Below are 14,002 nucleotides of genomic sequence, written 5' to 3' on the forward strand. Positions count from 1 at the left end.
TAAATTAGCACCAAAATCAGTCCTAATAGATCTACACTATCATTCAAAAGTTTGGGGTCACTTAGAAATTTCCATGTTTTAGTCCATTTAAAATGAAATCAAATTGATCAGAAATACAATGTAGACATAGTTAATGTTGTAAATGATAATTGTAGCTGGAAATTGCTGATTTTTAATGGAATATCTACAGTGGGGCAAAAAAGTATTTAGTCAGTCACCAATTGTGCAAGTTCCCCCAATTAAAGAGATGAGAGAGGCCTGTAATTTTCATCATAGGTACACTTCAACTATGACAGACAAAATGAGGGGAAAAAATCCAGAAAATCCCATTGTAGGATTTTTAATGAATGTATTTGCAAATTATGGTGGAAAATAAGTATTTGGTCAACAAGAAAAGTTTATCTCAATACTTTGTTATATACCCTTTGTTGGCAATGACAGAGGTCAAACGTTTTCTGTAAGTCTTCACAAGGTTTTCACACACTGTTGCAGGTTTTTGGCCCATTCCTCCATGCAGATCTCCTCTAGAGCAGTGATGTTTTGGGGATGTTGCTGGGCAACACGGACTTTCAACTCCCTCCAAAGATTTTCTATGGGGTTGAGATCTGGAGACTGGCTAGGCCACTCCAGGACCTTGAAATGCTTCTTACGAAGCCACTCCTTCGTTGCCCGGGCGGTTTGTTTGGGATCATTGTCATGCTGAAAGACCCAGCCACGTTTCATCTTCAATGCCGTTGCTGATGGAAGGAGGTTTTCACTCAAAATCTCAAAATACATGACTCCATTCATTCTTTCCTTTACACGGATCAGTCGTACTGGTCCCTTTGCAGAAAAGCAGCCCCAAAGCATGATGTTTCCACCCCCATGCTTCACAGTAGGTATGGTGTTCTTTGGATGCAACTCAGCATTCTTTGTCCTCCAAACACGATGAGTTGAGTTTTTACCAAAAAGTTATATTTTGGTTTCATCTGACCATATGACATTCTCCCAATCTTCTTCTGGATCATCCAAATGCTCTCTAGCAAACTTCAGACGGGCCTGGTATTGTACTGGCTTAAGCAGGGGGACACGTCTGGCACTGCAGGATTTGAGTTCCTGGCGGCGTAGTGTGTTACTGATGGTAGGCTTTGTTACTTTGGTCCCAGCTCTCTGCAGGTCATTCACTAGGTCCCCCTGTGTGGTTCTGGGATTTTTGCTCACCATCCTGTGATCATTTTGACCCCACGGGATGAGATCTTGCGTGGAGCCCCAGATCGAGGGATATTATCAGTGGTCTTGTATGTCATCCATTTCCTAATAATTGCTCCCACGGTTGATTTCTTCAAACCAAGCTGCTTACCTATTGCAGATTCAGTCTTCCCAGCCTGGTGCAGGTCTACAATTTTGTTTCTGGTGTCCTTTGACCGCTCTTTGGTCTTGGCCATAGTGGAGTTTGGAGTGTGACTGTTTGAGGTTGTGGACAGGTGTCTTATACTGATAACAAGTTCAAACAGGTGCCATTAATACAGGTAACGAGTGGAGGACAGAGGATCCTCTTAAAGAAGAAGTTACAGGTCTGTGAGAGCCAGAAATATTGCTTGTTTGTAGGTGACCAAATACTTATTTTCCACCATAATTTGCAAACAAATTCATTAAAAATCCTACAATGTGATTTTCTGGATTTTTTCTCTCATTTTGTCTGTCATAGTTGAAGTGTACCTATGATGAAAATTACAGGCCTCTCTCATATTTTTAAGTGGGAGAACTTGCACAATTGGTGGCTGACTAAATACTTTTTTGCCCCACTGTACATAGGCGTACAGAGGCCCATTATCAGCAACCATCACTCCTGTGTTCCAATGGTACGTTATGTTAGCTACTCCAAATTTAGCATTTTAAAAGGCTTATTGATCATTAGAAAACCCTTTTGCAATTATGTTACCACAGCTAAAAACTTTTGTGCTGATTAAAGAAGCAATAAAACTGGCCTTCTTTAGAGTAGTTGAATATCTGGGGCATCAGCATTTGTGGGTTCAATTACAGGCTCAAAATGGCTAGAAACAAATAACTTTCTTCTGACACTCATCAGTCTATTCTTGTTCTGAGAAATGAAGGCTATTCCATGCGAGAAATTCCAAAGAAACTGAAGATCTCGTACAACGCTGTGTACTACTCCCTTCACAGAACAGTGCAAACTGGCTCTAACTAGACTAGAAAGAGGAGTGGGAAGCCCCGGTGCACAACTGAGCAAGAGGACAAGTACATTAGAGTGTCTAGTTTGAGAAACGGAATCCTCACAAGTCCTCAACTGGCAGCTTCATTAAATAGTACCCGCAAAACACCCGTCTCAACGTCAACAGTGAAGAGGCGACTCCGGATGCTGGCCTTCTAGACAGAGTTTGTGTCCAGTGTCTGTGTTCTTTTACCCATCTTAATCTTTTATTTTTATTGGCCAGTCTGAGATATGACTTTTTCATTGCAATTCTGCCTAGAAGGCCAGCACCCTGGAGTCGCCTCTTCACTGTTGACTTTGAGACTGGTGTTTTGTGGGAACTATTTAATTTTATTGCAGCAGGCTGACAAGATATATTGACCTTTTTTTCAAACGGTTCTTTAGATTATAATATAATTGGTATTTTACTCTAGAGGACACATTAGTGTTGGAACATAGCGCTGGCACATATTTATTATTCTCTAACATGCAAACTTTTCCCTTCCCTTCTGAAAGCAATTTGTGAAAATAAAATTTGTTTGTTTTCACAATCAGATGTAGGAATAAAGCTTTGGTTTTATTCAGTCTCTGTACAAACCAAGCCATGTTCATCAAATGACTTAACACAAAACACGTTATCGGCGAACGCTCTCAAAGCAAACTGAACAAGTAGAAAGCATGCAACCCATTGTGAGCCGCACACATGACTGCCTGAACATTGCGCCAAGACACCCATCGCAAAAAAAGTACAGGCTTCTAATTTATATGCATCCCAAATGACACCCTATTCCCTACATAGTGCAGTACTTTTGATCAGAGCCCATCGTGCACTACTTTTGACCAGAGCCAAAGGTAGTGCAGTATATAGGCTCTGGCCAAAAGTAGTGCACTATATAGGGAATAGGGTGGCATTTGGGACAAACATTTGTAAGATCCCCCGCATAGTGCACCATCTGTTGATGGTAAGGGCCTTTTCCTGTTGTGCGAAAGAAGGGGAAAGTCTTTGGAATTAGGATCCCTAGTTGATTCCCCAAATAATCCCCTCACCACTTAGGAGGCTCTCTCACTCTCCCACTTCTACTCCTCTCCCTCAACTCATTCTTCTTCTCCTCTCGTCAGAAACTGGTGGTGGACAACGTTGAGATTCTGACCCAGATGAGGACCAGCTTTGACAAGCCTGAACACATGGCTTCTCTGTTCAAGAAGCTCTCATGTGGGTACTCTGTATTTATATTGGCCTGGTCAGAGTTTTCCTAGGCCAGACAGACACAAGGCTCAGTGCTGCCAAGTCCAAATAAGCAACGTATACATTTCTCCCATAGTACTGTTCTGCCTACATGGGTTTGGTTATGGCTGCTGAAGGGAAAAGGTGACATAACAAAACACCTTAGTCTAATTTGCATACCTGTAAAATTACTAGAGACATGTCAGTTGTCTGTGAGACTTGCATGTTCTTTGTCTTGGTGTTACAGCAGTCGACAGTGTTCTGAAACGGATGACCATCATCGGAGTCATCCTCTCATTCCGATCCCTTGCTCAGGAGGCACTCCGAGATGTATGTCGGCCCTTTAACTTTCCACAACTTGAATGGCATCATATATTGACACAATACAGTACACAATTATTTTGATCGGTCTCAAGCTGGTTTTCTCATATTACACCCTATGCCAAAGTTAGTTTACTCTAATATTTCTGTCATTGTATTGAAATAAAGCATGATCCTCTTCTTGTCACCAGGTGTTGTCCTGCCACATCCCATTCCTGGTGAGCTCAGTGGAGGATTTCAAGGATCACATTCCAAGAGAGACCGACATGAAGGTGAGAGACACAGTAGGACCTTTAAATTAAGCTTAATGTGGTCAAGGTTGTGGGTTTAGTTCTGACATGGATCACATAAGAATACTAAGTCCCACAAGGTTCACATACACATACATTGTACTGTAAATTTCTTTGGATTTAAGCATCTGCTAAGTGGCATAGCTATATAATTATGAATATTATATATGAATGGCTATTGTGTTTGAAGCAGTCTGATGTCCTTTATGTCTCTGTTGATCATCAGGTGGCCATGAATGTGTATGAGCTGTCATCTGCAGCAGGTCTGCCATGTGAGATAGATCCTGCCTTAGTGGTGGCCCTCTCCTCTCAGAAGTCAGGTGAGATAGGATGCACCATAGACAGCCATTTTAGAATCTTAATAGATTTTCAAGACAATTTAAGTTAAAACTATGGTACGGCCACTCAGGAACATTTAATGTCATCTTGGTAAGCAACTCCAGTGTATATTTGGCCTTGTGTTTTAAGTCCGGCTTATTGTCCTGCTGAAAGGTGAATTTGTCTCCCAGTGTCTGTTGGAAAGCAAACAGAACCATTTTTTTCTCTAGTATTTTTACTTTGCTTAGCTGTATTCTTTTTCTTTTTATCCTAAAAAAAACCCTAGTCCTTGCCGATGACAAGTATACCCATAACAGTCATGATTGGCTGAGATAAGGAGTGTTTGGACATCCCGAGATATGAGTCCTGATTGGTCTGTCATGTCACAGGCTTCTGTCTACAGAATGGGAGCTTTCCTAGTTAGTATATAGATCATCTTTGCTACCGCAGATTTTTTGGAAAGATATAGCTATGGACAACTGCAAAAGTGTTGCTACAGCTCCCTAAATTTAGCTGGGTTTAAGTAGAGAGACTTACATTCTGGAGGGCAATGCCATGCTGACTCACACGTGTTTACGTGGGTGGGGTGGGGCTAAGCCTTAAGAGGGTGTGAACGGTGCTGAATGGATATAAACAAAGAAGCGCTCTCTAGGAAGTGTGAAAATCTCATCAAAATCTTTCAAGAGCATTTTCTCATATGTCGAATAACATGATTATCAACTTCTCCCATGTTTCCTCCAACTACAGTGTATTATACCATTTTGTACTTTTATAAAATGTAAAAATAACATTTGACTTAAGCCTCAATATAGAAATCTGGACACATACACTATTTATACAAAAGTATGTGGACATCCCTTCAAATGAGTGGATTCGTGAATTTCAGCCACACCCATTGATAGAGCTGTCCTGGTCAACTGTAAGTGCTGTTATTGTGAAGTGGAAATGTCTAGGAGCAACAACGGCTCAGACGCAAAGTGGTAGGCCTCACAAGCTCAGAGAACGGGACTGTCGAGTGCTGAAACGCGTAGCGTGTAAAAAATCATCTGTACTCGGTTGCAACATTCACTACCGAGTTCCAAACTGTCTCTGGAACCAACGTCAGCACAACAACTGTCCAGAAGCTTCATGAAATGGGTTTCCATGGCCGAGCAGCCACACACAAGCCTAAGATCACCGTGCGCAATGCCAATCGGCGGCTGGAGTGATGTAAAGCTCGCCGCCATGCTTCACTATCTGGCAGTCCGACGGACATATCTGGGTTTGGCCGATGCCAGGAGAATGCCAACAAATTTGGTGAAAGAGGAATAATGATCTGGGGCTGTTTTTCATGGTTCGGGCTAAGCCCCTTAGTTTTAGTGAAGGGAAATCTTAACACTACAGCATACAATGACATTGTGGACGATTCTGTGCTCCCAACTTTGTGGCAACAGTTTTAGGAAGGCCCTTTTCTGTTTCAGCATGACAATGCCCCCGTGCACAAAGCGAGGTCCATACAGAAATAGTTTGCCGAGATCGGAGTGGAAGAACTTGACTGGCCTGCACAGAAACCTGACCTCAACCCCATCGAACACCTTTAGGATAAAATAGAACACCGACTGAGAGCCAGACCTAATCGCCCAACATCAGTGCCCGACCTCACTAATGCTCTTGTGGCTGAATGGAAACCAGTCCCCGCAGCAATGTTCCAACATCTAGTGGAAAGCTTTCCATGAAGAGTGGAGGCTGTTATAGCAGCAAAGAGGGGACCAACTCCATAATGTCGCCCATGATTTTGGAATGAGATGTTTGACAAGCAGGTGTCCACATACTTGTGGTCATGTAGTGTATGTTAAGTTGTTTAGCTGAAATGATGACTATTACTCGTATGCCTCATAGCCTGAGTTCCATGTCCACATGCTGTGTAAAGGGATAACTGACTCACTGTTGAAATCTCACAGTTTGAAAAGTAATCTGTCGATCATGTCAGAGAGCGGGAGAGTTGGACAAGCATTAGAACTGCATTCCACTCTGTAGTCAAAATCAAAGTTTTCATAAATGAAAAATAAATATGTCCTGTCAATTTCATAATCGCAACAGATAGGCCAGGCATTTGTTTAGGTAACATTTGGACATGTTGATGCTTATGCACACTGGTATTAAGTTGTCAAGTCATGTAGCCTGCAGCCATATCCACAAAGTCCAGTCCAATTTCTGCACCCAACAATTCCCTATATAGTGCACAAATGGGCCCTAGTGTGCTTCCCAAATGGCACCCTATTACTAGAGATTCCTCTCTGGGCGCATCCGAAATGGCACCCAACCCATATATAGGGGTTTGGTCAAAAGTATCGCACTATATAGGGAATAGGGTGCCATTTAGGACGACGCCAATGGCTCTCCTCAAGTTCCCAACCCCTCTCTGTTGCTCTAAGGAAAATACTAAATAACATTGTTTTAACTCAGAGCTACTAAGAGCCCTGGGGGCCTTTTGGCCAGTGAAGACATTTCTGTTATACACCGCGGCTGTTTTTATACAAACCTCTGTTTACTTTCAAAATAGTTATCAACCCTCAACCTCATCTCCTCGCATGTGTCACAAATGGCACCCTATTCCCTATGTAGTGCACTACTTTTGACCTGGGCCCATAGGGAATAGTGTGCCATTTGGGAGGCACGCCTATCCCTTATTGGGTCCACATAGTTGAATCCCCTCCCAGTCCTGTAAATATAAATTACAGTTAATTAGGGAGCCATAATGCAGTTTGTCTTGGCTAGAGGGTCTTCATTTTTGGATAATATCCATAATAGATCCCCCTGATGGTGTTAACGGACATTTCCTTTCTTTGGTAACAGAGAACATCAGTCCGGAGGAAGAGTACAAGATAGCGTGCCTGCTGATGGTCTTTGTGGCGGTCTCTATGCCCACCTTGGCAAGCAACGTCATGTCCCAGTATAGCCCTGCTATCCAAGGTACCTTTTCTTAGATACATGAAGTATATGTTCTATGTATATTATATGTTCTATGACATTTGTTGTTATACTTATTGATATGGTTCCTTCATAATCGTCCTTGTTAACAGAGCTGTGAGATACAGTAGACCGTTTTACCCACAGTGTTTAAAGACCTAGTCGAGACACTAATATCTTCTTGTCTGTCATCCTTTCACAGGTCACTGCAACAACATCCACTGTCTGGCTAAAGCTATAAACCAGATCGCTGCAGCTTTATTCACCATCCACAAGGGCAGCATCGAGGACCGCCTCAAAGAGTTCCTCGCAGTACGTTTTATAGTGATAGTCCATTTGGTTTATACCACACATTTATCTTCACCCTTTTTAAGTATTTATTATAAGCAGCTCTCTTCCTTCATCTGTTGTATATTTATTCTCTATTTGGGCATGCATCAAAAGTTGTGCACTATGTAGGGAATAGGGTTCTATTTGGGACGCATCCATGTTTATATTTATATAATTTTTTATTTTCATAACCAGGATTTAAAAACATTAATGTTCCATAAACCTTCTGTGATTCTAAATCATTTTTATTTTAATATCTTAAATGAATTTTTCTGCATGACTAGTGATTTTTCTGCATTGCTGAGGGGGAGGGCACAGCGACCCACTGACCTTGTTTTCCCCTCTATGTAGTTCCATTGGAATTATTCCTCAATGTCCTGTTCCTTTTAATTGTGTTCCAATAATGTATTACTATAACAGTGTTGAAATCTTTAGTGCTGTTTCCCATCTGAAACCATGTGAGACACAGCCCAAGCCAGGTCCTCTTTGAAATGCTGTGTTTAAATCCATGTGTCAAAGCTGAACCCACATGGCAAGTTTAGAATGGTAAACTGGTGGTTTGGAGTTATTCATAGTGACTGTGTTATAGACTTTAAATGTCCAGTAACATTGTAAAACTGATGGAAAGAGACACAAGTGCTTCTACACTTTCTACACTTTCAGGGTCGGTTTCCCCAGACACAGATAAAGCTTAGTACTGGACAACAAAAAAATCTGATTTCATTTGTTCTTTCTCTCCTGTGCAGCTTGCCTCCTCCAGTTTGTTGAAGATCGGCCAGGAGACTGATAAAACCACAACAAGGAACAGAGAATCTGTCTACTTGCTCCTGGACATGGTGAGTCACATACTGTATGAGTGTGTCCCAAATGGTACCCTATTCCATATATAAGGAATAGGGTGCCATTTGGGATCCGGACTAAACTACAACACACGTCATGTTCTATTTAACCTTTATTTAAGTCCCGTTAAGGTCAGAATAACTATTTCCCAAAGGGAGACCCGGGAAAGTAATTTAAGAGAGTCATATACTATTAATTTACGATACTATATCAAACCGAATGACTAAGAATTATAAAGTTATGCCTACTCTAGCTATCATGTTGTCACATCATCTAACTATCACCTAACTATCATAACACAGTGTCTCATCTAACTATCATCTAAATGTTGTCACATCCTCTATCATCTAACACGTTGTCACATCCTCTGACTATCATCTCGCTACCATCTTAACATGTTGTCCCATCATCTAACTATCACCTAGCTATCATAACACAGTGTCACATCCTCTAACTAACATTAACACGTTGAAATATCCTATAACTATCATCTAGCTATCATCTAACACGTTGTCACATCCTCTAACTAACATTTAGCTATCATCTAACACGTTGTCACATCCTCTAACTAACATTTAGCTATCATCTAACACGTTGTCACATCATCTAGCTATCATCTAACACGTTGTCACATCATCTAGCTACCATCTAACACATGTAATATACTTGTTCTAATGTCAACATTCTCATTAGTGTCTGGCCAGCCCAAAGCAGAAATAAAATAAAGAGAATCGCAAACCTCTTTCTACTTGAAAATGAACAGAGCACTATTTTATTTGACTGTGTATTGAAAGTTACATATGCAGTCATATGTATTGTCTGTTGATCAGAGGGGCTTACTGGTCTGTAGGATTTGTAATTACTTGACTTTGAAGAATATTGTAATGGAGGGAGGTTTTTGAATAGAAAGACAACCAGGGTGGAAAGAAGGAAGAATCACCCACAGTTTTTATCCTGTAGTGGACCTGGCATAATATAGAACACACACACCCTTATGCCTTATCCATGGGGCTACTCTGCCTCAATAAAATAGAGAACAAGGCAAAATCACAAAAGTATGATTAAACTCAGTCTGCATCCCAAATGGTTCCCTATATAGCGCACTTCTTTTGACCAGAGACGTATGTGGGCCCTGGTCTAAAGTACTGCAATATATAGGGAATGGGAAGGTATTTGAGACATTCTCACAGTGGTTATTTTAGGTTCTATCCATATCCATCCATGTGTTCTCTCTACCAGATTGTGCAGGAGTCCCCGTTCTTGACCATGGACCTTCTGGAGTCCTGCTTCCCCTATGTGCTGCTCCGTAATGCATACCATGCTGTCTACAAGCAGAGTGTATCTTCCTCCGCCTGAGAGCCCTGAGAGGAGGAGAGGAAAGAGGGGTTAGAGGAGAGAGAGATTAGAGGAGGGAGAGAGCGAGTGAGAGACTCCTCACCTTGTCTGGAGTTCAGCATGCAGATAGTGAAGAGGAGACAAGGGTATGTATCAAGCGTCTCAGAGTAGGAGTGCTGATTTGGGATCAGTGTTGCCTTTTTAGATCATAATGAATAACATTAACTTGACAGGGGGAGACCTGATCCTAGATCAGCACTTCTACTCTGAGAAGCTTGATATATGCAGGCAGCCCCAGAGCTCTTTACTGAGAATATAAATATATGGCTTTGGACAACATGAGTCTTATATGATGATATGACCATTGTGGGTGTGCTGTGTTTCAACTTACAGTCTTAAAGAAAACAAAAAAATAGTATTATTGGTTTTGTGGGATCAGGGTTTTTCTTTTCATACAGTTTTATGAATTAATCATTTGTTTACTTAATCTGATGTAAGCTTTGTTGACAATGATCTGTGACAATACACTACTACATAATTTAATTTTGAATATTGTCTTAATTTTTAACCCATTCAATATTTAGAAACTTAACACTAAAAATGCTATTACCGGTGAAGGGGAATGTGCAAAACTAATTGCAGATATTTGGAAAATGATGATGCACAGTTATATTCATCATCATTATCTGTTGGTTATTACAATATGTGTATCTTTGTGAATTTGTGTTATTTACATTTTTTTGTGTTTCTTTGAGATATTTGCCAAACTGTTGAGAAAACATAGCATCTTATATTATTTGGAGCTAACCTGAAATATTGGTATTAAACTTAAATATTATGAAAACTGATGGTTGATATTTGTACAAAGCATAGAATAATTTTTTAACTAAATGCCTCATTGGCATAACTACTCCATAGTACCTGTCTGTACGGTATATAATAAACATTCTTTCATATTTATTGAATGTTTATACATAGTTTTCCTTTTACCACTTTTATATGTTTTCAATGTTTCAATGAACCGTGTATCCTCCATAACGTGATAAATAAATCTTAGGCTATATCCACTTACTGGCCTAGAGTCTCATTTGTTTAAAATGTTTGAATAAACTTCAGGATATAAGGTGCACACAAAATACCATACATACTCACACACACACAGATTTGCTATGATTAGCCTAATAATTTTAACTTGAGTGTTTCCACTTGAGACATTTGTTTAGGGAAATTTCCACAGTTCTAGCTATCACAATTGGCAGCAAATTGACTCACATCTGACCTGATTGTCATGTGTTATTGAGTTTGCTTCTCAGTGCTTAGAACTTGAAGGTCTTTCCTAGTAATAGTTTCCTTTTTTGTATGTAGGCCAACATTGGTCTTGGTTGTTTTGTGTATTTTTTTATTATTTTTTTTTGCTGTCAAAATATTAGTGGGGAAGTGTTCCCATGGCCTGAGAACACAGAGTCCTGGCAGGCAGCCCTCACATTGATGTTTCCCTGGTCATGTTGTTAAACACCCCTCAGTCACATGATCACAGGAACGAGCGCGTGCACACACACAATCCATGATCCAGTTTGACGAGGAACAAACATGAACATTCTAATAATGGCTGGCAAGGTCAATCAGAGGTCCCTTTGATCTTCTACAAATCTAAACCTTAAATCTGCTCTCTATTCCACTGTTACTGTATGTGTGATAAACTAAACAAAAAGGTTTGTTAAAAAGCTTTCATAAGACTAATTTGCTCCACTTTACTTGGCCTAATGTTGCATGGATCCAGTTCATTCTGAAATAGAGAACACTGAAATGGTGAATACTGGATCTTATTTAACAATCTGACCCTATATGACCTCTTGGTCAACTTGTAATGTAAACAATCCCTTTAAAATCCTCCATGCTGACTATTGTACACTGTTTAGTATATCGAATCCCTGAGCTGACAAGGTAAAAATCTGAACAAGTCAGTTAACCCACTGTTTCCCAGTAGGCCATCATTGTAAATAAGAATTTGTTCTTAACTGACTTGCCTAGTTAAATAAAGGTTAAATAAAAATTAAATAAATAATGATATTTAACATGTTATTAATCTGGTCAATACCCATTGAGCCTATTAACACTCATTGTGTTGAGTTCACACTAATAATTAGGCTTGATTAAAGCTGCTTGTGTACATAGCACTGTCATCATAATATGGGTGCATTCGTAAATTCACTCAGAGGGCAGAATAACTGATGAATTTACACACAACGCCCGTTGAATATGACCGGTGTCAGTAAATGTCAGCAAAAAAAAAGTATTAAATTATTGCCAGCAGCTCGGTTACAGTCACCAACGCTCTAGATCACATGAAAACAGCCTAATCAGCTCTGCCAGGGTGAGGAAAATGGTCAGAGTAAGGTTTTCAAGCCAATTTTAATCAGTTAGCTTGTGTGCTTGACTGACATTATGAGGTCAGAAGGCACTGATCAACCCTATGCGGAAGATGCATTTCAGGTAAAGGCATTCAGTTGTACAACTGACTAGGTATCCCCCTTTTCCTTACCCTTTCCCTTACTCCACAGTCAAAGAGTCCATTGTGCTCTCTGAATGCTCAGTGAGCGAAAACGCTCTGAATTTACTAACGGACAATCTGACAACGCTCTGAATTTACGAACTCCCAGAGCGCTCTCTGACAATCCAGAGTGAATTTACGAACACACCCCATGTCTTCATAATAGCCAGAATGATTGTTTACTTCCAATAAAAATGTATAGGCCGCTTTACTCAAATAAGTTAGGTTATCTAGACCAGGGATGGGCAACCTTGATGAGTGTGGGTGCCACAACAAATCTGAACTCATCAAGAGGGGCCACAGTGGCTCACGGGTCTGCATACCCACATCCATACCCCCCAACTTGTGAGTAAAACACTTTAGAGAACCCCCTTTATTGAGAGGAAAGAAGAAAAAATAAGTTTGAGTTAATTTCCTGCAATTATACCCATTTTGTAATGAGGAATATAGAACATGATGCCGTTTTAAACCAGGTTTGCTGCAATTCAACACAATTTGTCATTTTTTATATGATATCTGAGTTAGTGACTAACAAAATTAAAGTGGGCCCCAGTCAGTAATTCGACCATCATTACTACAAGTATAGATAGCTGGATAGACTAATTTATCAATCGAAAAAATATGAGCTGACATGCTAATTGAGTGAACCTTTGTACACTGAGTGTACAAAACATTGAGGACACCTGCTCTTTCCATGACATAGACCGACCAGGTGAATCCAGGTAAAAGCTATGATCCCTTATTGATGTCACTTGTTAATTCCATTTCAATCAGTGTAGATGAAGGGGAGGTGACAGGTTAAATAATGATTTTTAAGCCTTGAAACAATTGAGACATGGATTGTGTATGTGTGCCATTCAGAGAGTGAATGGGCAAGACAAAATATTTAAGTGCCTTTGAATGTGGCATGGTAGTAGGTGCCAGGTGCACCGGTTTGTGTCAAGAACTGCAAAGCTGCTGGGATTTTCATACTCAACAGTTTCCCGTGTGATTCAAGACTGGTCCACCCCCCAAAGGACATCCAGGGAACTTGACACAACTGTGGGAATCTTTGGGATCAACATGCATCCCTGTGGAACGCTTTCCACCTGTTGTGTGGGCAAAGAAGGGAGGGGAACAACTCAACATTGGGAAGGTGTTCTCAATGTTTTGTGCACTCAGTACAGGTTAAATATATATATACACACACATTTTTTTATAAATAAATGAAATATCACATTTACGTAAGTATTTAGACCCTTTACTCTGTACTTTGTTGAAGCACCTTTGGCAGCGATTTCAGCCTCGATACTTCCTGGGTATGACGCTACAAGATTGGTACACCTGTATTTTCTTAGATTCTCCAAATTATTTTCTGCAGATCCTCTCAAGCTCTGTCAGGTTGGATGGGGAGCGTCGCTGCACAGCTATTTTCAGGTCTCTCCAGAGATGTTCGATCGGGTTCAAGTTCACTCTGGCTGGGTCACTCAAGGACATTCATAGACTTGTCCCGAAGGCACTCCTGAATTATCTTGGCTGTATGCTTAGGGTCGTTGTCCTGTTGGAAGGTGAACCATCGCCCCAGTCTGAGGTCCTAAGCGCTCTGGAGCAGGTTTTCATCAAGGATCTCTCTGTACTTTGCTTCATTCATCTTTCCCTCTATCCAAACTAGC

At 40.6% G+C, this 14,002-nt stretch overlaps 1 protein-coding gene across 8 annotated transcripts in view; it reads left to right on the forward strand.

Annotated features, from left to right (window-relative positions):
• Positions 1-10,866, forward strand: part of LOC112239285 (nck-associated protein 1) — a 54,760-nt gene extending 43,894 nt beyond the window's left edge. For 7 of the 8 annotated variants that reach the window (XM_024407787.2, XM_024407772.2, XM_024407780.2 and 4 more), the window contains 8 exons: positions 3,311-3,404; positions 3,664-3,746; positions 3,929-4,009; positions 4,254-4,347; positions 7,181-7,297; positions 7,497-7,606; positions 8,371-8,460; positions 9,704-10,866. In XM_024407787.2, coding sequence (XP_024263555.2) covers positions 3,311-3,404; positions 3,664-3,746; positions 3,929-4,009; positions 4,254-4,347; positions 7,181-7,297; positions 7,497-7,606; positions 8,371-8,460; positions 9,704-9,820 — 786 coding nt within the window. In that variant the 3' untranslated portion in view covers positions 9,821-10,866. The remainder of the gene's footprint in view (positions 1-3,310; positions 3,405-3,663; positions 3,747-3,928; positions 4,010-4,253; positions 4,348-7,180; positions 7,298-7,496; positions 7,607-8,370; positions 8,461-9,703) is intronic. The other variant, XM_024407776.2, reaches the window with a different exon arrangement.
• Positions 10,867-14,002: the final 3,136 nt, after the last annotated feature.

Source organism: Oncorhynchus tshawytscha, linkage group LG03 (genome assembly GCF_018296145.1).
Source record: "Oncorhynchus tshawytscha isolate Ot180627B linkage group LG03, Otsh_v2.0, whole genome shotgun sequence".
Classification (NCBI taxonomy): domain Eukaryota; kingdom Metazoa; phylum Chordata; class Actinopteri; order Salmoniformes; family Salmonidae; genus Oncorhynchus; species Oncorhynchus tshawytscha.